The following is a 25,416-nucleotide window of genomic DNA, read 5'->3' as shown; positions in this document are numbered from 1 at the left end:
TTCCCTCTTAAAAGGCCGGCAACGCACCTGCAGCTCTTCTGATGCTGCGAGTGTCCATGGGCGACGGAAGTTGCTTTCCATCAGGTGACCCGTTTGCTCGTTTGCCCACTTATTTCATTTAAAAAAATCGACGTTGTTTAATTCTACTGATACCTGCCTCCATGAGATTGTTCAAAAGGAAATCTGCCTCCATGAGATTCTTCAGATATGTATATAATATTATATTTAAATCCATTTGTTCGTTAATAATTCTAAAAAGTGCGGAACATTCTACGAATGTAAAGAATTCAGCTGTTAAAGTCCCGACTGATCGTCTTCAGTCGGAACTCGGATTGATCGAAGACGCTAACGTAACTTCAATTCCAACAATTTCACTAATATCTGCTCTATTTTAATAAATTAAGCTTTAAAAAAAGCATTAAAAAGAAAAGTTGCATTTTCGGATATTTTATTGTTAATAAATATGAAATACGAGTTCCCTTTGATGCACAAATAGAAATAATTGCTACATTAATAGAAAGAATTTGTGACAAAAAATATTGTGATTTTATTTTACATTTTAATATAGTAAATTAAAAAAATATATTCAGAACAAATATAAATTAATTAAAGATATTGATGATTAAAGATGTATGGAAAACATAAAAACTACAGTATGCATAATATTATAATAGTATCGAGGAAAGAAAATTTTTCCCCCTGTCGAACGAGCTCCCGAATACTTTGACACATCACTCTCTTTGACAGTATCTCCGAGGGTGTGGATGATAAGGAACTCAATTTCCATTACATCAATAGTCGCTATATAATAATATATCAGATGATGTTGAAACAATGTAAGAATGTAACGAAAATTCTTAGTCGGAAGGTTTGGTATTTAAGGACGTGACTGTCGTATTATAGCGGTTTTTTTTTTAAATATTAAGTAGTGTCTAAGGCTATTTTTAATAAAGCTACTAAACTTAAAATAGAAAATGTAAAATAAACTTAAATATATCAGAAACGAAAAAAATACATTACATGACATAATCTGATTTAAAATTGTTTTGTTTCATTTTAGAAAGCATTAAAATATAATTTACGTCATAAACAGTTTGTAGGTGCAAATAAATTCTTGTTTTGTGGACGTGTAACACCGACGCCGTCCGTTCCTATTAAATTCGTCTATGCCCGGAGCTTTGGCTTCATGAAATATTTGTAAGCATTTGTTTCCAACCTTTGAAAACATAGCAGAAGCCCGTTTTTCGTTTGTTTGTTTGAACTACGAGACGTGTACAGAAAGGAAATCTATTATTATTTGCTGCAAGCGAAAACTTATTTCCTCATTTTTGTTGTTTGGATAAACAAAAGCGTCCATTTCTAAAGTTGTTTAGTCATGTTGATCTTCAAAATATTTGTTTTTGACTTGGAACTACCTTAAAAACATTTATTTTTGGTTTTGACCTGTCAACTTTTTGAAAATTCGTATGTTTTATAAAATGTATTGTATCCTCAGCTATATATATATATCGACGGGTGCAAAGTAAAAAGAGTCATCTACAAAACAGCAACTTTTCAGGAGAGCGCATAATAGGAAAAAATGCTCCCATTTTGTCAATTTCCGATCAAATTTATTGAAATTTTCATCATTGTTTCATTATTTATTAATGAATCCACATGTATATTTAATTTCTTCTAATTATGTTTAATTTACGAGATATTGTAGTTGTCTGCATCTACATTGCGCTTGAAAATATGACAACTGAGTTAACTACCACTTGGTCGTTTCTACGTGGGAATTAAAAATTATATTTATTGATGTATTTTTACCGATTACTAGTACGATTATCAGTAACTACGTAAAGTGTAACACTTTATATTATTAAAATTATTATTAAAAGTAAGTTATATTATTAAAATATTTAGTTAAACGTTTTACATCTTAAACACACCAAGTTCAGAACATAATTGCGTAGATATCTTTTTCTACGTTGTCGATTCGGTGCAAGGTACACGATTTAGAAGGGAGTTAAAATATGAAATACTAGCTTTTGCTCGCGGCTTCGCTCGCGTGGAATTTGAAAATCGCGTAAATTGCAAATATTCCCGTAAGCTCCCTTAGAAACATGATGTTTTTCCAAGACCAAAAGTAGCCTATGTTATTTTTCATCCTTTCAATTAAGTTTATGCCAAAAAACAATACGATTTGTTTCTTCGTTAGAGCGTGAAGGAAGGACAAACAAACAAATAAATAAATAAACATATTTTCCCATTTATAATATTAGTATGGATATACTTAGGAATCATTCATTTACTTTCGTAAAAATCGTATTTTCTCACAACAAAAATGAAATTCTGTGTCAATACTTTAATTATTTTAAACTAATTTAAAAATTATTCAGTATCATTATCAGTACAGGAACTATGTTGTAAATGATTATAATTTAGGCAGAGGCTTATTAAGTCTTTGTACTTGGCACTTGTAAGCATGATGGGTTCATTATAACATCATAAGCATCGCCGGACGTTTTACACCATCGGAGGGGTACATACGATTTTTTAGAACACAAAATGAAATTTTATTTCAACGATTTCTCAATTGCTTCTCGTGATCACAGAGATCCCAAAACCGGTCAAAGATAAGTTAATAGAAAAACTTCGCGAGAACTTGCAAATGCCGGGATATGATGTTACGCAGGTTGCAATTTACCATTTCTGGACTGATGTAATTGTTTACCTAAATTTCGTCGTAATTTACGTCTCGTATCAATACACGTGTCTTTATTTCTCAATCGCCTTTTCTTTAGATCAATATTTAACTGACGTCTTTTTCTACCGTTTAACGAGGAAGGCGTAGAACATTCACTTGATGCCTCCACTGCCGAAGAAGCATCAATGGTGTTGTCTATAGAAGATTTAAAGTTTGAGAGGGACAATATACTCGATGGCCTGCTTGAGTTAATAAACTCAAGCAGGTCATAGATTATATGAGATCAAAGTATCTGTTTAATAAAAAAGAATATATAATATTTTGATCTAATACTGATAATGGACGCGGCGGACTTGAAGTGATGAACTGTATTCTGAGGGTGTTGGCGTATTTGTTAATTTGCTGAGATCGACAAATTTTCAAAATCATTTTATATTTCAGACTGAGAGTGAACTGGTGTGACTGGCCTAGAGTATTCAGATCATGGGGACTTATCTTACAAAGTTAACTTATATTCATTTGTCTTCATCGGTGACACATCAAGGTTTTCTATAAGATGTTCAATAATTTAATCGGGCAACACAGTATTTTGCTCGATAAATCTATCACTTATGTTCTGGAAACTTTCAACTTCTTTAAAAAGTCGTTTTGGACTTTCTGAACATGAAAAAACAGTAAAAAATAACAGTAACAAATTAGAAGTCAATTAATATAGCTAACAATAAGAATTAACATAAATAGGTACTCATAAACATAATAAACAATACTAATTTGCAAAAGTAAATTGAGACATCTAAATCACAATCACAACGTAGAAAAAGCTATATGGCAGATAGCCGCTTATGCCGCATAACATGACCCCCGCGCGTCCCGCGTATAGACGACCAGCAGTAGTTATCCGCATTTACATCGTGCAATTTCACAAAACAAGAGTAGATGTCTTCTTTTACGTGACAAAAGTACCAAAAATAAGGTGATATTTGAATTTTTGTTTTTGGTATGTTGTAGAACATGATATTTTAAGCTAGTTTCTACAAAAAAACGAAAAACTCAAAATTGCAGATGACTTTTTTTACTTTGCACCCGTCGATATAAGTATTTCATGAGTAATTAATTATTATAATGTATTATAATGGCTTATTAATATTAGTATTTCCGGACTTATACGACATGCAAAGCATGTTGCGAGTGTCCATGGACGACGGTAGTTGCTTTCCATCAGGCGACCCGTTTGCTCGTTTGCCCCTTATTTTATAAAAAATAGCATTCGAAACATTTTTCTGATATTCTTCATGTGAGAGTTCCGAGAAATCGTGGTTTCAAGAGATGCAAGCGAGCAAGGAGGTGGGTAGTATTATATTTTTATTTTTTAACAAATCCTTGGAACTCGTCCGCGGGGTATAAAGAAAGTCAATGTAGATTTTTCTAGACGCAGTCTTGTTGGGGTACATCCATACTAATATTATAAATGCGAAAGTGTGTCTGTCTGTATGTTACCTCTTCACGCCCAAACCGCTGAACGGATTTTTCTGAAATTTGGTAAGGAGATAATTTGAATCTCGGGAAAGGACCTATGTCCTATCAAAGTATCCTATGATACTTTTCATCACGGAAAAATATAGACGTACGATTCTTGCGCGATAAACGAATTTGAGCGCAACGGAGTTGCGGACGTCATATTATTCTATTATAGATATTATAATCGTCTCCGTGTTCCAGTGGTTAAGAGTGTGGCTCTTGACTCGGAGGTTGTGGGTTCGATTCTCGCGTTGGAAACATGTTATTTCCAAGTTTGGTTAGGACAATGCCGGCTGATCACCTGATTGTCTGACAAGTAAGATGATCCATGCGTCGGATGGGCATGTAAAAAGTCAGTCCTGCGCCTGATCTCTCGCCAGTCGTGTCGGTCGTCCGTCCCACTGGGTTATGAGAGTAAAGGAATAGAGAGTGCCCTTGTGTACTGCGCACACACTTGGGCACTATAAAATTACTCCTGCGTCAGGTACGCCTGGTTTCAATGAAACCGGCCACCGTCACCGAAACCGGTGGGGGGGAGTGGTATTATTATTATGTGTTTTATAAAATATCAAAGAACAAAGCCAACCCCCACGCATAACGTAATTTAGGAATATAAAGGAATATCAGATCGCGAACATTTCAATGTTGTAAGTTATTATATTATTGTTTTGCGTAACCGAAACGTCTGAGACGTTTTCAGCAATATTAGTGCAAAATTGCTAACAATATTGCTAAACTTAAATGTTGTCATAAAAGCTTTGTGAAGCTTCGAATACAAACCCTGAATTTGAAAAGAAATATAATTTTTGTTTGGTATTTATAAACGTATCTTGTATGATAAAAATATATTTAATTTTACGCTGTATTCAACAGTTCGCTTCGACCGAATATGTCGATTAATATGAGTACAAACCTCTAGGGTCCCTTCAGACCGCAACGCGACGCGTAGATGCTAAATTTGTATAGATTTGACAGATTTGCATGACGTCTCAGGCTCACTAAATCTGTCAATTCAGTACAAATTTAGAAATGCATCTACGCGTCGCGTCAACATTGCGGTCTAAATATTGACCCTTAGACTGTTTTCATAACTACCGCTAGCACAACATTATAAATATCACTTGAGCTATAGCTAGGTCAAAATGGTACATGTTTTACTTTGGATGACATTTTCATCCAAGTTTCAATTTTACATGTGGTCAAATTCACTTCTCTTTGATTTCCACGCCCCTGACAATGTCATCCAAGCGACAAAACATACATGGTTGTTTTTTATGGAGTCACCGTCAACTTCCGTCGTCGTTTGAATTTATATAACGCGTGACAAATTATGATAGATGTATATCCATCATCCACAACACAGATGGCACTCTAAATGCAAATCCTCCTCAGTTTTTCGATACGGTATCACCTAAAACCCAATGGCCCCACCATTACAAATCACGTCATACGTATGAGAGAAATTTATTATGAAATACATTTTATCCGCAATTTCGTTTGTGTGGAAATTCGCCGTAGGTACCTGTACAGTGTACATTCTAAATTGACTAAAAGTACAAAGTAAGTATAAAAAAAAGAAAAACCACAGCCGAACATATAACCTCCTCCTTTTTGGAAGTCGGTTAAAAATACATTAAATGCTACTCAAAAACCATATAAAAATTCCTATTTCGATTACTGGTAGGACAGACTTTCGCATTTGTAATATTAGTATGCATAGTTCGGACTTCGGATTGAAGTTGGGAAAATGCTGGTTTCATTAAAATTTCGTATTTCGTTCGAGATTGACTATTTTGAAATCTCATCTATTTGTTCATCAACCAGAGGCAAATAATCAATAAGGTCACCGGCTACCAACAATAGCGGCTCGGTACTATTACAGTACCCTCGGGCATTCAAAGAATTTATAGCCTTCGGAGAGTATTAATGATTTGTTGTTATTGACCGAGTATAACTACTTCACGATATTGGACCAGTCATAAATTTGTAATAATCTTGTGATATAGCAGAAGATAACTTTATTACAAAGTGGAATCAGAGTAGGAAAACATAGAGAGTATTTAGAAAATAGATACGAGTAATATTACTATGAAAATATACATAATATTATACAAAATATCTCCTTCAAATAAATTATTATGAACTAGCTGTTGCCCGCGACTTCCACGTGGACTTCAATATCCATGCTAAACATCAAAATAGATTAAATAGTTTAGGCGATAATCATAAAAGTTTATTGTGCGGGAACCGTACATTTTCCGGGACAAAATTAGTATTCCTTGTCCTTTCCCGAGACTCAAAGTATCTCCATACCAAATTCCATCAAAATAGATTGAATAGTTTACGCGCAAATCATAAAAGTATATTGTGCAGTAACCGTACATTTTTCCGGGACAAAATGTATTCTATGTTCTTTTTCGGGACTCAAAGTATCTTTATACCAAATTTCAGCAAAATGGGTCCAGCCGTTTACGCGTGATGTCGTGACCACGTGAAATATAACGTTCCTTGCAGCTATAAGCCCTTTCAATTAATTTCCCCCATTTTTTCCACATTTTCCTCTATTTCTTCGCTCCCATTAGCTTTAGCGTGATAAAATATAGCCTATAGCCTTTCTCGATAAATGAGCTATCTAACACTTAAAGAATTTTTCAAATCGGACAAGTAGTTCCTGAGATTAGCGCGTTCAAACAAACAAACTAACAAACTCTGCAGAATATAGATTATAATATTATAAGTAAATAAGTAATAAGTATAGATATAGATACAGAAACAACTATCTATTGTTAAATTAAGAAAACAATATTATATTCTTCTTAAAGATGTCCATTTTAGAGTAAGGCTGCTTTTCCACCAGATACATGTTGCGAGGAATGTGTTTTTAAGATCCAATAGAATCGCTGGGCTGAGCGAGGTCACGTCAATGAAGCGATTCTATTGGTTCTCAAAAACACACTCCTTGGAACACATCTCTGGTGGAAACGCAGCCTTATGCTCAGGGCCCCCGCTACCATATGTGCAATGTGTGCAATGCACACGGGCGTCATCCTCTAGGGGCGCCAAATTGTCATCTTTAGGGGCGCCAAGGTCCCAAAAAATTAGCCTAAAGGAGCGCCAAAATCCTTTTTTTGCACACAGGTGCCAGTAGCCCTTACGGGGGCCCGCCCTGCTTATGCTGAAGATAAGAAACGCGTACGAACAATGATAGAATTAGTGATTACATTGAAGACATTGTTCTACTAACCAACGTTTTTATTACTTCTGTAGCAATATTACATATTTAGATCAGCTTGTCTGTCAAGAACTGCTGTTGTTTGAAAGGAAAGAAAAGAAAGGTTTTAAGGGCCATAAATCATATTTTTTTTATTATATAACATATTGTGGTAAAATTAACTGCGGAATTGTAATACTAAAAGCAAATTATAATAATTAATTCATCTTATGTAATGGGCGACTCTACTTAACGCAAACTCGGCCGTAAAAACTTTTGTTTTCGAGAGTTATTTTTCTGCGTCTCTTTGAGCCCTTGATCATCATAATTCATAATATACCACACCTTATATTCAGCTGAATATAAAATTAAAAAAAAACTCATAATTATCGCAAATGTTTCAAACCGGTACAATTTGCATTAAGTTTTGCGCTGAGTTTCGTTTCGCATGCATTGTTTTCGTTCAGCGAAACTACAAAAGAGGTCGACGGCCGGAATAGACCGCGAGATGGCAGCCTGCCAGGATCTAATTCCGTGCGCATTAGATTGCGCAATTCACGCACATGCGGTATGCGGAAATGCCGAATCCTGTTAGATTTGGTCAGACAATTGCCAATCTCCTCAATATACACGAAATTTAATTGGAGATAAATGCTCGTACGGTATAAATGTCTCATTTATCGAGAGCTTAAGCTTTTAGAATAGTATTTTCCTATCACTAATAACACTTATTGCAATAATATTAATATTTAATTCTGAAAAATATTGCTGCGAGGTATTGTGACAGAATACTTAGCTTATCCTTTTTTTTCAAGGAATATACATATAAAATTAAATAAATCTATTCCCTTCATGGTCATACGAAAACCTTGTCCCAAATCTAACGACGTAGGAGGTGTGAAAAATGGGGCTAAAAATAACAAGTCCAAAATACGAAGTATAAATACTTTCACACCAAACAGAAATATATTTTTACGCGAAAAGGTAGGCCGCGAACGTATATCGAATATTTTGAGCTACATTAGTAAACAGCCTAAGCAAATAAATCAGGGTTGACCCCATCCACTTTATCACTGGTGTGCATGTGACGTCTCGTGACAAAAGGCATGCATACACAAGTTTAGAGTCCAAACACGCCAGTTCTTTATGATTATAGTCTATGTTGCTTCTAACACTCGATGACAGACATATTTATGGTTAGTCCTAGTTTGGGGAAACCTTGAACTAAAAAGAAATATAACACAAGGGAGCTCCAAATGTAGCTTCGAGTGCCGAGTAATATAACGACTGCTTAAAGCGACTCTTTTGTTCAAACGATCGTCCTTATTTTAGAAAAGTAAAGGACACAGCTGTAAGCAGACATTAATATTATGTACCCAAAAATTGTTTATGACTTTTGAGTACCTTATGAGAGCCTTTGGTACCTTCAATCAAGTGGTCGATAAAGACTTAAATGAGTATACGTATTGTTTACGGAAAAGTGAAACCACTTTGGTTAGTACTTTTCTTTTCAAATACTTTGAAATGTATTTACAGGAGAACCAGGGAAAACTTCAAGAATGTTGTTTGAACTTTGAACCAATGGAGTTTTTGTATTGGCTTCATTTTCACCCAGATTTAGCTTGTTCGCTTTTCAAATGCTTTCCAAGTTAAATAATATTTAAAGTATCTACTACGGTATTTCCATTTTCTCTGCTTTTAATTTTGCAGATTTAAATAGTAATTAGGATAATATTATTTATCTGTCACTAAAATATACCAACAAAAAATAAAACGAGATGGACAAAATTTCTGTTTGATATATCACAAAATATTACGAAGCTACAAAATATAATACCAACTAAAAACACTAATGAGTAATCTTACTATTATTGGATAACTTGAAAATAAAAAAATCCCACAAAAGAAAAACTCAATTATAGAAATAATACATTTCGTTATATTGCTACTGGCGTTTTAATAATGAGGTCCACCGAGCACTGAATGAGCTTTGTAAAGTATCAATTTATTTCGTTCATCGATACCTGACAAAAAATACCGAAGTCCATTTTATTTTTAACCAGAAGTGGCAAAATTGAAAATTTTTGCATTTGAATTACAATATGGGATGCACTTTGGCGGTTTAAATTGCGTTAATGCTTCTTTTAGGAAAATTTTAGGAACAGTAATTTTAAACTAGTATAATATATTTAAGAGTACACAATATGACGTGTTAACTGATAAGTTTTATGACTTGCAATACATCATAATATTAACATCTAATCTTGTAGCTTTGAAATTTATCCACTATCCTGGGGTATACGATATGGACAATATTGTAGGCCTCCTATAATAATCTTTCAAAATATCCTGTTCTTTTAAATAATTCAAGTAAGAAGATTCGCGTTACAAGTGGTGGGTGATCAATCGATAAATATTTATTTATTACTAATTTTTTATTTAACGATTGGTTATATTTTGTAAGGACTGCTGATTTTTCTCGTTTTTAGTTGGTATGTATAGTAATTAAAGAATCAGGATTTTCAAAAACGTATAATTACATTTTAAAGAAAAGTCCTAAATAAATACAAGTAACTATGTAAACGCCAGAAACAAAAAAAGATAAAGATATCTCACGAAATAAAAACTTAAAAGCAATTTCATCTGACAGAAACAAGATTAAAGTATCATCGCCCTAGAGCAGTGTTTTTCAACATGTGGGTCACGACCCCTTGGGGGTCGCGAAGCTTCTGCTGGGCCAGGTCTGTTCTGGTCACCAGGGTCGAGAGAACTGACTTAGCAAAAACCATAAAAATTAAAAAAATATTAAGTAGGTATGTTAAGCTGGTAAATTTCGACAAAATAATATTTTCATAAACTGTAAACATAATACTCTTTTGACAAAAAACGAAATGGGGACGCGAGTTGGTATGAAATATTTTTTTTTATACCAAAGTCATACAAAGGTAAGGTCGCGTCATAAAAAAGGTTGAAAAACACTGCCCTAGAGTGTAGAGACGCGCAATATGATAGCATTTATTGCTGTGAATTATGTATGACTGAACACTATTCCACATGGAGCCCACCGGCTTATTGAAATATTACAAGCACACAAATTATAATATGCCATGTTTGATTGCCTCAAGCATAAAATATATTACTTACATCAAAGTCGTAATATCGTTGAATTAACTCCTTTTAAGTAAGAAAAAATATTTTATTTACATATATAAACTTTCTAGAATAGCGTATTTTTATTTTATAGTTAGATATAGTTAGAAAAACTAATTTATATATTACTTATACATTATGTGATAAGTATGTGCTGAAAACGGTACGTCTGATGAATTTTCACCAAGTTAGCTCGACTTTGTTTATTCCAGAAGTTTTCGTACCTACCTGCATTGCGCCGCAAATTCTAGAAGTTTAAATAGTCAAGTGTTTGTGCGGAAAGTGCTTAAGGCAATTCTCGGAGACGGCGTAGAACGCGTTATATCATTCTTGAGTTACAGCATTACGAGTACGCTGCCTTACCGACTTAGTGATTTATGTAATAAAGTACTTTGTTACTATAGCATTTAGATAGGTATTGATTTAAATATAATAACATTATGTGAATACTATGTTTAAACTAAGGTGCTTTTACTAACGGTATTTGAACATTTAATGCCAACTGAGCAGACTGCTTCAATTGAGATATGCTCACTATATTTTATCCTACTTTATTATTCTCGATCTTAGATAAAGTTGTAAATGGCCGCCCTTAGATAATGCGATTAATCATTGCAATCTATCGAAAATGAATTCGTATGAACTGGTTTTTAGGGTTCCGTACCCAAAAGGTAAAAACGGGACCCTATTACTAAGACTTCATTGTATGTCCGTCTGTATATCTCCAGTCACACTGTAACTCAAGAATGGTAATAGCTAAAGAGTTTAAACTTTCACACATTGTGTAGGTATATCCGTTGCCGCTATAACAACAAATACTATAAACAAAATAAAATTAATATTTAAGGGGGGCTCCCATACAACAAACGTGATTTTTTTGGCCTTTTTTACTCTATATATCAATAATAGCAACAGGTAGGTACTTGAATTTTTCACACAATCCTTAGTTTTATGTGTACTTTAATAATTATTTAATAATAATACTAATATTAAATAAAAAATTAAGAGGGGCTCAAAACACAAATTTTGGCCTAACTTTGCTTTATAATTTTACGGAACCCTTCTTGCGCGAGTCCGACTCGCACTTGGCCGATTATTTATACCAAATTTTCCATTATAAAACCCTGAAAACACACTTTGTTTAAGATATATCGATATTAAAGTCGAATAAATGAAATCGAATAAGACGGTTTATTATTATTAGGAATAATTATTTACATTCACTGACTTCTGAGCGGAATCTCACACATTTCATTACATTTGCCACCAGTAAGTGACGTCACATCACTATAATGTAGCTTGTAGTTGTAGCCCATTACACGTTTATTCCCATTCCTTTAGTAATTATTATAGTTATGATCGTCCTATATTATGTTCTCTTTTGTGTTCGCTCGTAATCTTAATGAAAGCCATAAACCTTCGTCAAACTAATGTTTATTAGACTAAAACTTTTCCGAAAGCACCTTCACATTCTCTGAGTATTCTACATTGTTTGTTAAAGTTTAACGATGATATGATACTTGTTCTTAATTTAAATTTAAATTTATTTTGTTTTCAATTAGTGACTAAAAATTAAATTAAATTTCTTAAATAAAAAACGCGCACATGTCCACAAAACATTCGAAATTCTAGAGAATACATTTAATATTGAGCTATTTATACAATTAAAATACGTCATGTTAATTAAGCTTTTATATAATTAAAATTAAATACGAGCACGGTTCAGAAAGTCTTACCAATTTTTCTGCCGGCCGAATATAAATTAAGCTTACATTATTGTTTCAGTGTTAATTAATTTTATACTAGCTATTTGACCGAGCTTTGCTCGGTATTCGGAGAAAATGATATTTTCTAAAAATAATTCCTAGCTAGATCGATTTATCGCCCCCGAAAGCCCCTGGAAAGGCAATAGCGTGTAAATAGCTAAATTGCCTTCGGGATAATACAAAGTTCTCAAAAAAAAACACTCCGGAATCCGTATCATGCCCGACTAACCTGTTCCATAGTCAGCAGGGGTGCTCCTCAGGCAATTGCAGTAGCAGCAACCCCGTTGGATCTTGTAGGAGCAAGATGACTGTCTTCTGTAGCGCGTGGTCCGCTCCGGAGCGTAGCTGAAGTACTCTTGAATTTTGATGCACTTTGGTCGGCCGACCACACAAAAAGTTCACAGCGATTATATTGAAAAACCAAAAGGGAATGAAACTTGAAATTCCAGCTGGATTAAGCCTTTTCAAGGAAAAATTATCAGAACAAAATTTTCTCGTATGCCATCAAGCCCGGTCCGCGGCAAAAAGGGCCCAGCAAACACTTGTCATCAGTCAAAGAGATGTATTCTTCGTCTTCTTCCGACAGTGGTGAATTGCCATATTATGTTAAAGGTTCATCCAACGGTTGATGAACAGAAACTCCCAAACTGAGCTACATCCTAACAGTGGAAATCAAACACAACACAAACCCAGAGTGTAATTTGAAAACTTATTATTTAATTATTAAGGAAATATAACAAAATTTATAACAAAATTAAGTGCACAACCAGCCCCTATATACTAAATTTCATGAGAATTGTTGGAGCCGATTCCCAGATTCCAATTATATATATATATATTATATATATATATATATATATATATATATATATATATATATATATATATATATATATATATATATATATATATATATATATATATATATATATATATATATATATATATATATATATATATATTTATTTTTTATTTATTTATTAAAGTTAATTAAAACGGGTTACCCCAATTACAATAATTAACTACAATCTTGACTTAAAATTAAAACTTAAAATTAATTATGACATTGTTACAATACATAAACAAATTAGATTAAATAGTAATAGAAGAAACCCTTTCGTACTTACTTTCACAAAATCCTACACATGCTCTCTTCACATCCAACCACTTATCAACAAACACATCACATTCAGGATTAGCCGACAGAAGGGCGTTGAGCAAGTTTAGTGCTCGGTACAGCGGGGACTCAGCTCTCGCGACAGTCCGACATGTCGGCAGTGCGAATAATTTTGGCCGACGGCTAGGACGGTGCTTTAGATAGTTGTCAGGCACAAACAAGCGGCACATTAAGGCATGGAGTTCAGGGCAATCGATTATATTGCGAAGGATTTTTAAGGCAACCAATAGTAGGTCAACGCCTCGTCGGACCTCTAGAGATTGGTAACCTAAGGTACCCAAGAGATAGCCAGTTGGGTACATGTAAGGGTAGTATCCGTACACTTTCTTAAATAAAAATCTGAGAAACGCCTTTTGGATTTTTTCCAGCATCAGAATTGATGTAGCTGTGTAGGGAGCCCAGACACACGCATTTGTTTCTAGCTTGCTGCGTACTAGTGCGTTGTATAGCAATTTTATAACGGCGGGATTTTTAAAGTCCTTAACGTTGCGGAGTACAAAACCTAGACGTTTGAAACTGTCTTGAGCCGTCTCATATATGTGGTCCCTAAACGTAAGAGTTTTGTCAAAGTACACCCCTAAGTCCTTGATACTATGGACACGGGAAATAATATGACCATCCATAGAATAATTAAAGATGATCGGGTGTAACTTCCGCCCATAAGTCATTACGCTACACTTATTCATATTAAACAAAAGGTTGTTGGAAATACTCCAGTATTGTACAGCATCCAAGTCTTTTTGCAGAAGAAGACAGTCATAAATAGATTTTATGATCATAATAATCTTGAGGTCGTCGGCATACAGTAAACACTTAGCAAACTTATGAATGGTTGTAAGATCGTTAATAAATATAAGAAATAAGAGTGGGCCCAACACTGACCCTTGGCTAACACCAGAGCGTGTATGATAAGGGGCACTCTCAAAACATCCATACCTCACAAATTGTTTCCGATCACGAAGATAATCTGCGAAAAAATGAACAAGACTAGGAGAGAACCCAAGAGCGCTCAACTTTTTGAGGAGGACATCATTATCGACTCTATCAAAGGCTTTGCAGAAATCAAAGTATAGAACGTCCACTTGATAGCCTGCGTCAAGAGCCTTAGAAATTATGTCAACGTGAGCTAGAAGATTCGTACTGACAGAGCGACCAGGACGGAAACCATGCTGGTTGTCAGAAAGAATTCCACGGATCTGTTTCATTAATATATTATGAAGTACAAGCTCAAAAACTTTGGCAACAGAAGGCAATACAGCTATAGGTCTGTGGTTTTCTACAGACAGTCGATCGCTCGTTTTGGGAATAGGTATGACCCTCGATAATTTCCATTGTTCAGGATATATTCCGGCTTTGAGTGATGTGTTGAACAGGTGACATAACGGAACGGTAAATATGTCTTTGCACGCTTTTAGGACATATGGGGGTACACTATCAGTGCCTATCGAGCTGTGTGCTTTTAGCTTGTCGATAGCCTTTTCTACGTCACCATAGATTAAAGACGGAAGAATTATATTAGTTCCCACTGCATTTACAGACTCCAAATTGGGATCTAGTTTAGGTACATCAGGGAGAAAAACGCTAGAGAAGTATCGAGCAAATGCTTCTGCACTTTTAGTTCCAGAATAGAAAGAACCGTTAAATGATACAGTTGGTTCAAACCCACCCTTAGATTTTAAATTGGAAATGTGCTGCCAAAATTGCTTTGGATATTTGAACAATCTGCTTTCGATGGCAGAGCAATGGGAGCTATACTCGGCCTTTACTTTCATTTTCAGTTCCGAACGCAGGTTCTTAAATTGAGTGTAGATTAGCTCAGAACGAGTACGTTTCCATTTATTATGCAGTCGTTTCTTTTGTTTTAGACCACTAAGTATATCTGCAGTGAACCAGACAGGATACCGCCTGTTGCCCGAGGATTGTCTTTTTTTCATGGGAACAGAAGTGTCGAAAGCGTTATACAAGATGTTATAAAATGTATCGGTAGCAGAATGGGTATCAGTATTATCTAGAACATTGTGCCAAGGGGCAGTTTTCAGAGTATGGTATAATTGCACAAAATCAGCTCTGGTAAAATTATAATCATGCCGCTTGTTGACGTTACTAGGTTCCATAGCCTCAGTGGGCTTACACGACACGATGAAGACAGTAACGTCAAGAGGAGGATGATATAGGTCAATCGGGACCAGTTCCATTCCCGGTACATAGTCACAACTAGCGACAGCGCCCTTCCGCGTCAAAACAACATCCAACTTACTCCCATGCATATTCATCACATCATTTACATCATACATATTACAATAACTTAAGAAATAACAATAATAATTTTTTATGGTAACAGATGCACTATTCATATTAAGATCTCCCAAAATTATGAAATGTCCCTTCAAGTTAGAAATTATTTCTTCGACCTTGTAGAACCATGACATATACTCATCATCTGCTGCAGTTGGCTTGAGGTAAACAACGCAGACGTAAATTAAGGAGCCCAGATAGGAGAAAGAGGCCCATAAATCCTCCCCATGATCAGTTTCGAGTTGACGACATCGGTTCAATGATATGCCTGGGCGAGATGCAAGCAAAACTCCGCCTCCAAAAGATAATCTATCTCTGCGTAATATGCTCCAGTTGCCTGCAGAGATTTCATTATCATCAATCGAAGTGTCTAAGAACGATTCGGTCACTGCTATAAGGTCATGTTCAGTAATCATCATATTAGATCGCCACGTAGAAAGTTTTGTTTTGATACCTCTTACATTTTGGTACAGGATATGAACGTTTGTATTTCGGACTTTGGGAGTGGGCGTGATGGTAGGTATTTTGAATTCGGGGTGAGCTACTGGGCCTTTGTGTGTAAAAAATTTCTGCGCCAGTACTTAATACAAATATTTTCTGTCCAATTTTGGGGTGCCATAACTTTATCCACTAATCTAGTTGGTACCCCCAACTTGAAAGAAGCGTAATTGCCACGAGAATTGAGAGCATCTACAGTGCATGTGTTCTTTTCACCAATGATATTGTCAAGGTGTGCACGTATCTCTTCATCCGACGTCCCTTTTCTGACATAGTAGAGATGCAAATATTTCCATTTCTCACTAGCTCGTAGGTTGGTTGTTCCAGGCGCTGCCGTCCCTCGTAAGATGGAACTGGACGATGACCGAGTTCGCCTACCTTGAACTTCTGTCCAGCCAGTTTCTTCCAAGGAGGTAGTGTTTTGGGCAGTTGCTGGGGGCAGAGAGGAAGTGTCTTGCCAAGCGGATGGTATATCGTTTCTTTTGTCATCAATAGTATTGCCGGACAGAGCGACTGGCTGCGTTGCATGGGTGCTAGGCTGCAAAGTGACAGCATTTCGCTTAGAAGGATATGCATCTGGTCTTGGTCGGGCATTTTTAGACGATTTAGCACGAGATGTTATGGTATCGGAATCAGCTTGGCCTTTCTTTGCAGCTTTGGGGCATGTAGACGGCTGGGTTTCTGAGAGCTTCTTCGCGGAGGTCTCCATAGCTCTTGCACTGGAGGATGGAGTACAGTTAGCTTTATACCCTGACGACTGCAGTTGTTTTTGGAGACTATCTATTTTTTGATTTAATACATTCACTGTCTGTATAAATTTAGTATTAAAAGGCTCAAGAATACGAGTGATCATTTCGGGCACCTTTTGTTCGAAAATTTTCACTAGCTCTTCGTTAATGATTTCTCGCATTATGTTATGGTCGTTAGGGACATTTACAGCTTCAACATGAGCTCGACGAGATCCACGAACAGTTGTAACATTTTCAATAGACATTGGCGAAGAAAAAATACCTGGAGTCCCAATGGAAGGCTCGCTATGATGGGTAGTGCGAGAACGTATTGGGGTTTCAGAGTTATCCCCTCTAGGAATTTTGCACCGGCATTCCTGGCACGTCCAGTTCGAGGTGAACTCAGGGGTCAGTGTCGCCTCGCCTGAGATGCCTGCGCACACGGTGTCGTAGAAACGTCGGCACTTTGAGCATTTGATTTTCCCTTCGGTTATGTAGTTATTACATCCTGAGCAGTGAAAAGATAACTTTTGTGACATTCTGCACAACTTGGATTTCTTGTGGCAAAAAAAGCCTGTTTAAAAGAAGAAGAAGAAGTATGGCTGGCAACACCGCTGCAATATAGTCTATGTGAGGTGACAGTACTCAAGGTGCGTAGTCACCTGTCAGACGTCAATCAGTTCAAATAATTCAGGCGGTATAAACAAAGTATGACAGCTGTTTTTACAAATTTAATAACGAAAAAATAGTTTATTTCGTTAAAATCTTTGCTGATTGGATAATTTTCAAAACGTCTTCTATGTGTGAGTAAGCCGATCAAGTACAAAACTGAAAATCTGTACCTTTTCAGCCAAAAAAAGTGTCTTGAAGATTGTGTTTCAGCTTCACCTGCACGCTACTTTAGCTCTTCAAGGTGTTGTTTAGGATATCCATTGAAGTATTAGTGTATACGGCAGCCGAGGACTAGGAATTCTTTAAAAAACTCGAGGAGCAAATCAAACACAGTGTTTACTTTTAGGCTCTCAACACACACCCTCATGGAAATAAGATATTTTCCCACATCAAAATGTAGCCTATGTCCTATATATATATATATATATATATATATATATATATATATATATATATATATATATATATATATATATATATATATATATATATATATATATATATATATATATATATATATATATATAGGACATAGGCTACATTTTGATGTGGGAAAATATCTTATTTCCATGAAAATATCGACGAAAATTAATTCGTATTGCGCGTGGCCAGCGCTCATCCCGGGAGTCCTGGGTTCGAGTCCCGCAGGCGGAACAAAAAGTTTTCAATGTTCCTGGGTCTTAGATGTGTATTAACATAATATTTCAAAAATCTTAAATATATTTTATGTATAATATTATAAAAAATCCAGAAATATATCGATGCAATGAACATTTTAGTTCTAATACGATTCAACAGATGGCGTTTTATTTTTTACTTCATTGTAACATAGAACTAATCATACTTATTAGTTATTATGTTTTTGTTTATAGTTTTTAATACGTTAGAATATTATGTTTAATAATATTATCACTTGGTATAATAATAATCAATCTATCTTATCTTATAGAACTCCTACTGCATTTCTAAGGAGTTCGGGTGTACCGTGTTGGCCTATATTCCATCCAGAAAATATATCAATGCAATCAACATTTTAATTCTAATATATGAAAACAGATGGCGTTTTATTTTTTACTTCATTATTGTAACAGAACTAATCATACTTACTTTATTATATATTATTGTTTTTATTCATAACTAGCTGTTGCCCGCGACTTCGTCCGCGTGGACTTTAGTTTATAGCGCGCGGTGTCAACAAAATTTGTGTCAAATTTAAAAACTTTTTAAAACCCTGGTAAGTGGTACCCCTCTTAGGGCCGCGCTACACCGGAATGGCAGCGCTGAAAGTGCTCGCCTCGCCGCTGCCATTCCGGTGTAGCGCGGCCCTTAATTAATCAAAATACCCAAAAACAGCTGTGCAGTGTGCACATAATCTATACTAATATTATAAATGCGAAAGTATCTCTGTCTGTCTGTCTGTCTGTCAGTCTCGCTTTCACGCCAAACGCCAAAACTACCGAACCGATTGTAATGAAATTTTGTATACAGATAGTCTAAAGCCTGAGAAAGGACATAGGCTACTTTTTTACTGGAAAAAATGGTTGTAAGGGTCGTAAATTTGTTCAAAAAATTCATAATAGATGGCGCCGTGCGTCTTCTACATCGCGCTGACGCTTGCTCAAAAGTCTTTCTATAAGAGGTGGTATCATCTTACATTTAAGTCTCGATTTTTTTCGATTGTTATATCTATTCTACGGTATTAAATAACTCAGTACTTTATCTGTGCAGGCAGTGACGTAACCTTAAGACCAAATTTCACCAACGACTGTTAAAGTTAATGCTCAAATTAGTATCACGTTAGCTGTTTCGTTTTTCATATGAATGAAAGAGAAGACAGGACATTTTAACAAGCTGTTAACACTAACAGACGTTGGTGAAATTGGGGCTAAACCTATCAATGATAAATAGTTTATGGGTAAAGTTGTGTAATTGGGGGGCTAAATAAGCTTTAAAATTTGGCATAAAATATAAAGTTTAATATAAAAAAATTAAGTACTTATTGTGTGCACACTGCACAGTTGTATTGATTTAAGGGGTACCAGGTTTTTTTTTATAAAAGCTTTTGACACCAATTTTGTTGACATCGCGCGCTATAAACTGAAGTCCACGCGGACGAAGTCGCGTGCAACAGCTAGTCATTTATAAATGCGAAAGTGTGTCTGTCTGCCTATCTGTCTGTCTGTCTGTCTGTTACCTCTTCACGTCCAAACCGCTGAACCGATTCTGCTGAGCATAGATATATTTTGAGTCCCGGGAAAGGGCATAGGATACTTTTTGTTCCGAAAAAATGTTCGGTCCCCGCGCGATAAACGAGTTTTGGCGCAACGGAGTTGCGGGCGTCATCTAGTCATAGAATAAAAAGATCTACTATAGCGTACGCTACTATATTATGCTTTATAAAAGTGGCTTATAAAACAAGCTGACTAGTCTTTATAATAACTATTATACAAACAAGGACTAAACTTTATGATAATAATAATTGTAATTATAACTTTGTACCTACAAAGACAATATTGATTTTATAAGCTCCTGACATTATTAGTCCATTGAAATGTTACATGAGCTTTGCATTTATTAGAGGACGCTATTTTATTTTTTGGGACATGTAGGGAGGGTCAATAGAAGCTTAACCTCAAGTTTGTGGGGCCGCCGCTCTTGTGCCCCAGCCGTCATCTTGGAAATAGGGGTGACAACAGTATTTTCGCAATTAAATACCTTGGAAACTATACGTTTTACGAAAAAATTGTAAAATAATAATTTGCTGCAAATTATTTTACCTACAAATAATATGTTTATATAATTTTTTGCCCTAAATTAAAAATGTTAAAAGTTATAAGCAAAAAAGTTTCAAGATGGTGGCCGGGGGACAAGAGTGGCGATCCTACAAACTTGAGGTTAAGCTTCTATTGACCCCTCCTACATGTCCCAAAAATAAAATTGCGTCCTCTAATGCAATATTCCGTCTTTAATTTGTAAAATTTCAATGGACTATATTATTCGGGTTTTGAGCCGACAATAACAAGCTGATATTGTAAAGCAATATATTTTAAGTACGCAGAAAAGCTCAGCTTTCAGCAATTCATTCTATGGGGTTCCTCATTTCTGAGAAGGAACTATTTTCAGTTATAGTATTCTGTAGGGAAAGTACTCTATTATATCCGCCTCTGGAACAAAACGACCGGGCAAATATCTCTCTTGACCATTAATCCTTCTAATCTAGACAGAAAACCTCCGGGCCGGAAGACTGAAGACATTTATCAAAACAATATCGATGTTATGTTATATGACAGCGTGTATCCGGAACATATTAATAACTATGTGTTCACGGATGGGGTTGTAATATTATTTACACACACATACAAATTGGTTTTAACACCACTGAGTTTAGTTATAATTGTGTGAGTAAAGCTTGTCTACAAGTTAAGGAAAAAGTCAATGTTGCTTGTCTTCGTTGAAAAACGTTGAAATGGATACTTAATGCATAAGTTACCTATTCCTATAAAATAATAATTTTCTTGATCTTGCTTTAATATGTTTAATATTCTGTCGGGCTACGACTTAATTCCAAAATAATTGAGACAATGTTTCGCATCATAAACTTCCTCAGACCCGAATTCTAATATCCAATGCATTTCTAACAAGACAATCTAATAAGATAATCTTATGATAAATTATTATATTGTTAGTAAAGAAACTTATCGCTATGTTAATATTCTATTCTAAAAAGGGATTTAGTCCTATTTATCACAAAGCCGATCAGAGGACAATCCCCGCTGTCGACTATATCTCTCAGGACACTGTGGCTGCTGCCGCCGACCCTGGCCAAATAGACAGTAAAAAGATATATAATATATCAAGGTTGTCTGGAAGAAATCGCTTTTAGCGATAAGATCGCCTTTGCCCACATACCTAGTTTTAATATATTATCTAAAAGCGTGTGTTTAGTATAATTATTTTTGGTATTGGTATTTGTGAGCAAGTGTTTTATTGTTATTATTATTATTATTATTATATCAACCTATACTCTGTATAATTAACGAACACGCAACATAGGTGTTAATTGTCACGCCGCGCCGATTAGATCTATTAATTATTATTATTATTATTACTGTATAATACATACAGTGTATATAGTGCTAATTGGTATACATTCAATATAACCAATTAAATATAAACCTATGTTTAATTTTGTGTTTCACAAAGTATAAACTTATGTTTCATTTTGTGTTTCACAAAATGTTTTCATAAAATATGTAGGGAATGTTAAAAAAAAACAATAATCAAATCAAACAAGTACCTATATTGTTGTTATCACGCTCAGTTTTTAATTGATATTATTTCCTTGTTGCAGGCATACGGCCGGTGTAAATACAAATCCGAAATGAGATGAGTATGCGCGTGTCGTGGGCCAGGTGGTATTGGATAGTAATCTTCACGACTTGTACCGCGAGGACGGCTAGCGACTGGCTGGACTGCGCCCACATCGCGACCTGCCGCTGCAAGTGGTCCTCCGGGAAGAAAACCGCCACTTGTGCCTCCAGCGACCTGCGCCGCCCGCCATCTCTATCATCCGATATACAAGTTCTAGATCTTCATGACAATCCACTGAGGAATCTCCCTCAGGAAGTATTTTCTAATATCGGCCTACTCAATTTACAAAGGTTAAACCTGCGCGCAACGAAACTTAGATCTATACACGCAGATGCTTTTTTAGAATTAAGAATACTTGTGGAAGTCGATTTGGCAGACAACGACCTCGCGATTCTACCGAGAGACATATTCAGAGGCAACGAAAGGTTACGCATGGTTATACTGAGTAATAATCCCCTGACGACCCTAATTGCCGATCAGTTTCCGCCGCTTCCGCATCTCCGGATACTCCAGTTAGATGGCTGCAGAATACGAACGATACACACGAACGCGCTAAGGAATTTAAAATCATTAGAAAATATAGATCTAAGAAGAAACCAACTCACATTCCTTCGTTTGATTACATTCTCTCTGCCGGCTTTAAAAACTATGTCCTTGTCTGGTAACCCGTGGCGATGTGACTGTCGTTTGCGGGAATTTAAGGATTGGTTTTTGGACAGTACACTGGGTACGGAGGAATTGGTCTGCGTGGAGCCCGCCAATCACTCCGGATTCAAATGGCGTAATATTCCCAGCGAATCGATGGCCTGTCAACCTGAAGTAAAATCGAGCACGTTGGTAGTGAGAGCTGAAGTCGGCGCTCCAGCTACGTTTGGATGCTGGGTCCACGGGATCCCGAAACCCCAGGTGACGTGGTTACTGGACGGTGTTGAAATACACAACAGTACAATAGATTGTGATATGGAGGAATCCGATACGGTCGTCGATGATGACGATTCAGAAAATAGAGTACCCGGTAGCGTGAGGTGGGTAAATATTACGTTGTTGAATGTTACTTCGAGTGCTGCAGGAGAATGGACTTGCGTTGCTAAAAGCATGGCAGGTGAAGCGAGAGCGGTAATAAGCCTAGTCCTACCACGATCTCAGACAGCTACAGCACGAACCGCCCCAGGTATTCCTCAATTACTGGGTGTAGTGTTCGGTGCCCTAGGGGCACTGGCAACTTTGGGATTTATAGGAGCTGTAGCGTGTTGGCAGTTAAGAAGGAGAACGATGCCTCCTAGTAGAAGTTTTACCGATCAAGAAAAAAGGTTAATCGATGCGTCGGTAGTGGTGAGCTGCGACAGATCTATTGCGGATATGGCTTCCCCGTGTGATTTCGAGCTCACGGAAAGATCTCTGTCGATAGACGAGCAGCCTCGAGGTTGCGGTTTCGATCCCGTGCATATAACGATAGAAGGTACGCCTGGGGCATTCCCTCCGCCGCCCGCCGAGTTCGCGGTTCCCGTTCCGTATGGAAATATTTTTATATCAGTTCAAGTAGCCGGGAGAGGAGAATCTTCAAAGTATCCAGACTTACTTAGTGGTGGTGCCACTTTACCAAGAAGAAGTCGAACTTGTTGCACGGCTCCCGCGTATGACAACATGGGCCCGAGAGTAACAGCTACGGGAAGTTCTACTTGGTCATTACCGGGAGCTAGTTCTGAAAACTTGGAACCATCTGAGACTCCGGTCTTATCCCTGCCCCCGCCACCGCCCGAGTTCGTTTCCCTCTAGCCTCGGCCTCTGGTACTGGATGCTTCGAGTCTGAGGTGACCTGGTACCGCGCAGTTAAGAGTCAATTAGACTATTTCCAAATTGTAATGTAATTATAGTTAGTAGGCTATGTGGAAAATTTTTAATTGTAAATATGTAGTGTGTGCGATTGACGCGAACGATACAAGATATTATGTTGTAAGATATAATAATGTAAGGTTGTTATCATTATTAAGGTGTACGAGTACTTGAACTTTTTAAAAGAAATGTTACCGATATGGGACTTTGGAATTACATTAAGTATCTAATTATTTCTTTAATAGTTATTTCCTTTTATGACTTCGCATAAGTGTCTTCCCAACTTTTGTAAATATTATTTAGTCGTGTTTACAAACTTCCCAAATATAAGACTGACCCCTTTGTCTTATTTTCGTCTCTCTTTATGACTTAATATTGTACGACTGTATAAAGCTGTATACTACAAGCAAAAGATAGGCTTCTAAACATTTTATTTAAAAGCAAAATTAATATGAATTAAATCTATTACAGCTAATTTATTTGTTTTATTTCTTAACTTATAATAATTACTATGCTATGGTCTAGTTACAAGACGTTGACACGTTAGTTTTTAGGCGTTTGGTACAGGATAAATTTGACGTGGTGTTAAACCACACAACTTATTATTATACTCGTATATTAAAAATATACGAAATTATTTGTAATTAGTGTTTAATGTTTCATTAAAACATACATAATATTATGCACAATACAGACCGAATATTATCTTTAGTAAAGAAATTTCCTATGTACCTAAAAACAAGTAATTTTCAACTTTATTAAAATGTTCTTTACAAGGGTACAAGTACATGAGGTTGAGCTGCGAACGTTTACCCTGAAGAATGTCAAAAGTCCATTGCATTAGCTTTATCAGAGTAAGTAGGCGCTCAGTACTTCCATAAAGATTCAGGCTAACAAGTAAGCACTAAAGATTCCACGAGAACAGAATAATAAGAAGCCAATATAACAACAATATGCGTACAGAAGAAACGATACATAATTTTGTGCCTTACCAGAAATTTTTGGCGTGGAATCGACGTGATTCTATGAAATAAGGCAATCGTTAAACTGCCAAAACAATTCGTTACGAACATTCTCATAATATCTTTGGCCTACTTTGCGTTTACAAATTTTATCAATTAATTATCGCGGTAAATCAATTCCGATTGGTATCGGATATTATTGTTTCCGCGATTCAATTTGGAGACGCGTCAACGTTGCGACGAAAAAAGTGTCGAAATGAATTAATATTGTGGTTCTGGAATGGAGATGAAATTTTGTGATTGCATTTTCTGCTCGTTTCATGTGTCACTCGTGGTTTTTTCATTATTCACATACATAGTATTATTATTTATAATATTACAAATACAATGCAGCAATTGAAAAATAACCATTTCAAGTAGAATGTTAGGTAATGACGTATTCTACGCTTCCATTAATTCCAAAAATTATTTGTCATTCCAGGATTATACTTACAGGTAATTAGTTTCAGAAGTCTTTAAAACTCGACTCTTTCTTGCTTACTGGTA

At 35.9% G+C, this 25,416-nt stretch overlaps 1 protein-coding gene across 1 annotated transcript in view; it reads left to right on the top strand.

Moving 5' to 3' along the window:
* LOC121726363 (leucine-rich repeat-containing protein 24-like) overlaps window positions 1-24,347 on the top strand; it is a 50,219-nt gene extending 25,872 nt beyond the window's left edge. Inside the window, exon 2 of the mRNA XM_042113700.1 lies at window positions 22,056-24,347. Within this exon, the coding sequence (XP_041969634.1) occupies window positions 22,091-23,851 (1,761 nt within the window). The 5' untranslated portion in view covers window positions 22,056-22,090 and the 3' untranslated portion in view covers window positions 23,852-24,347. The remainder of the gene's footprint in view (window positions 1-22,055) is intronic.
* The last annotated feature ends 1,069 nt before the right edge of the window (window positions 24,348-25,416 follow it).

The sequence above is a fragment of the Aricia agestis genome, chromosome 4, assembly GCF_905147365.1.
Source record: "Aricia agestis chromosome 4, ilAriAges1.1, whole genome shotgun sequence".
NCBI classification, from domain to species: domain Eukaryota; kingdom Metazoa; phylum Arthropoda; class Insecta; order Lepidoptera; family Lycaenidae; genus Aricia; species Aricia agestis.
This window is presented reverse-complemented; position numbering and strand designations above follow the sequence as displayed.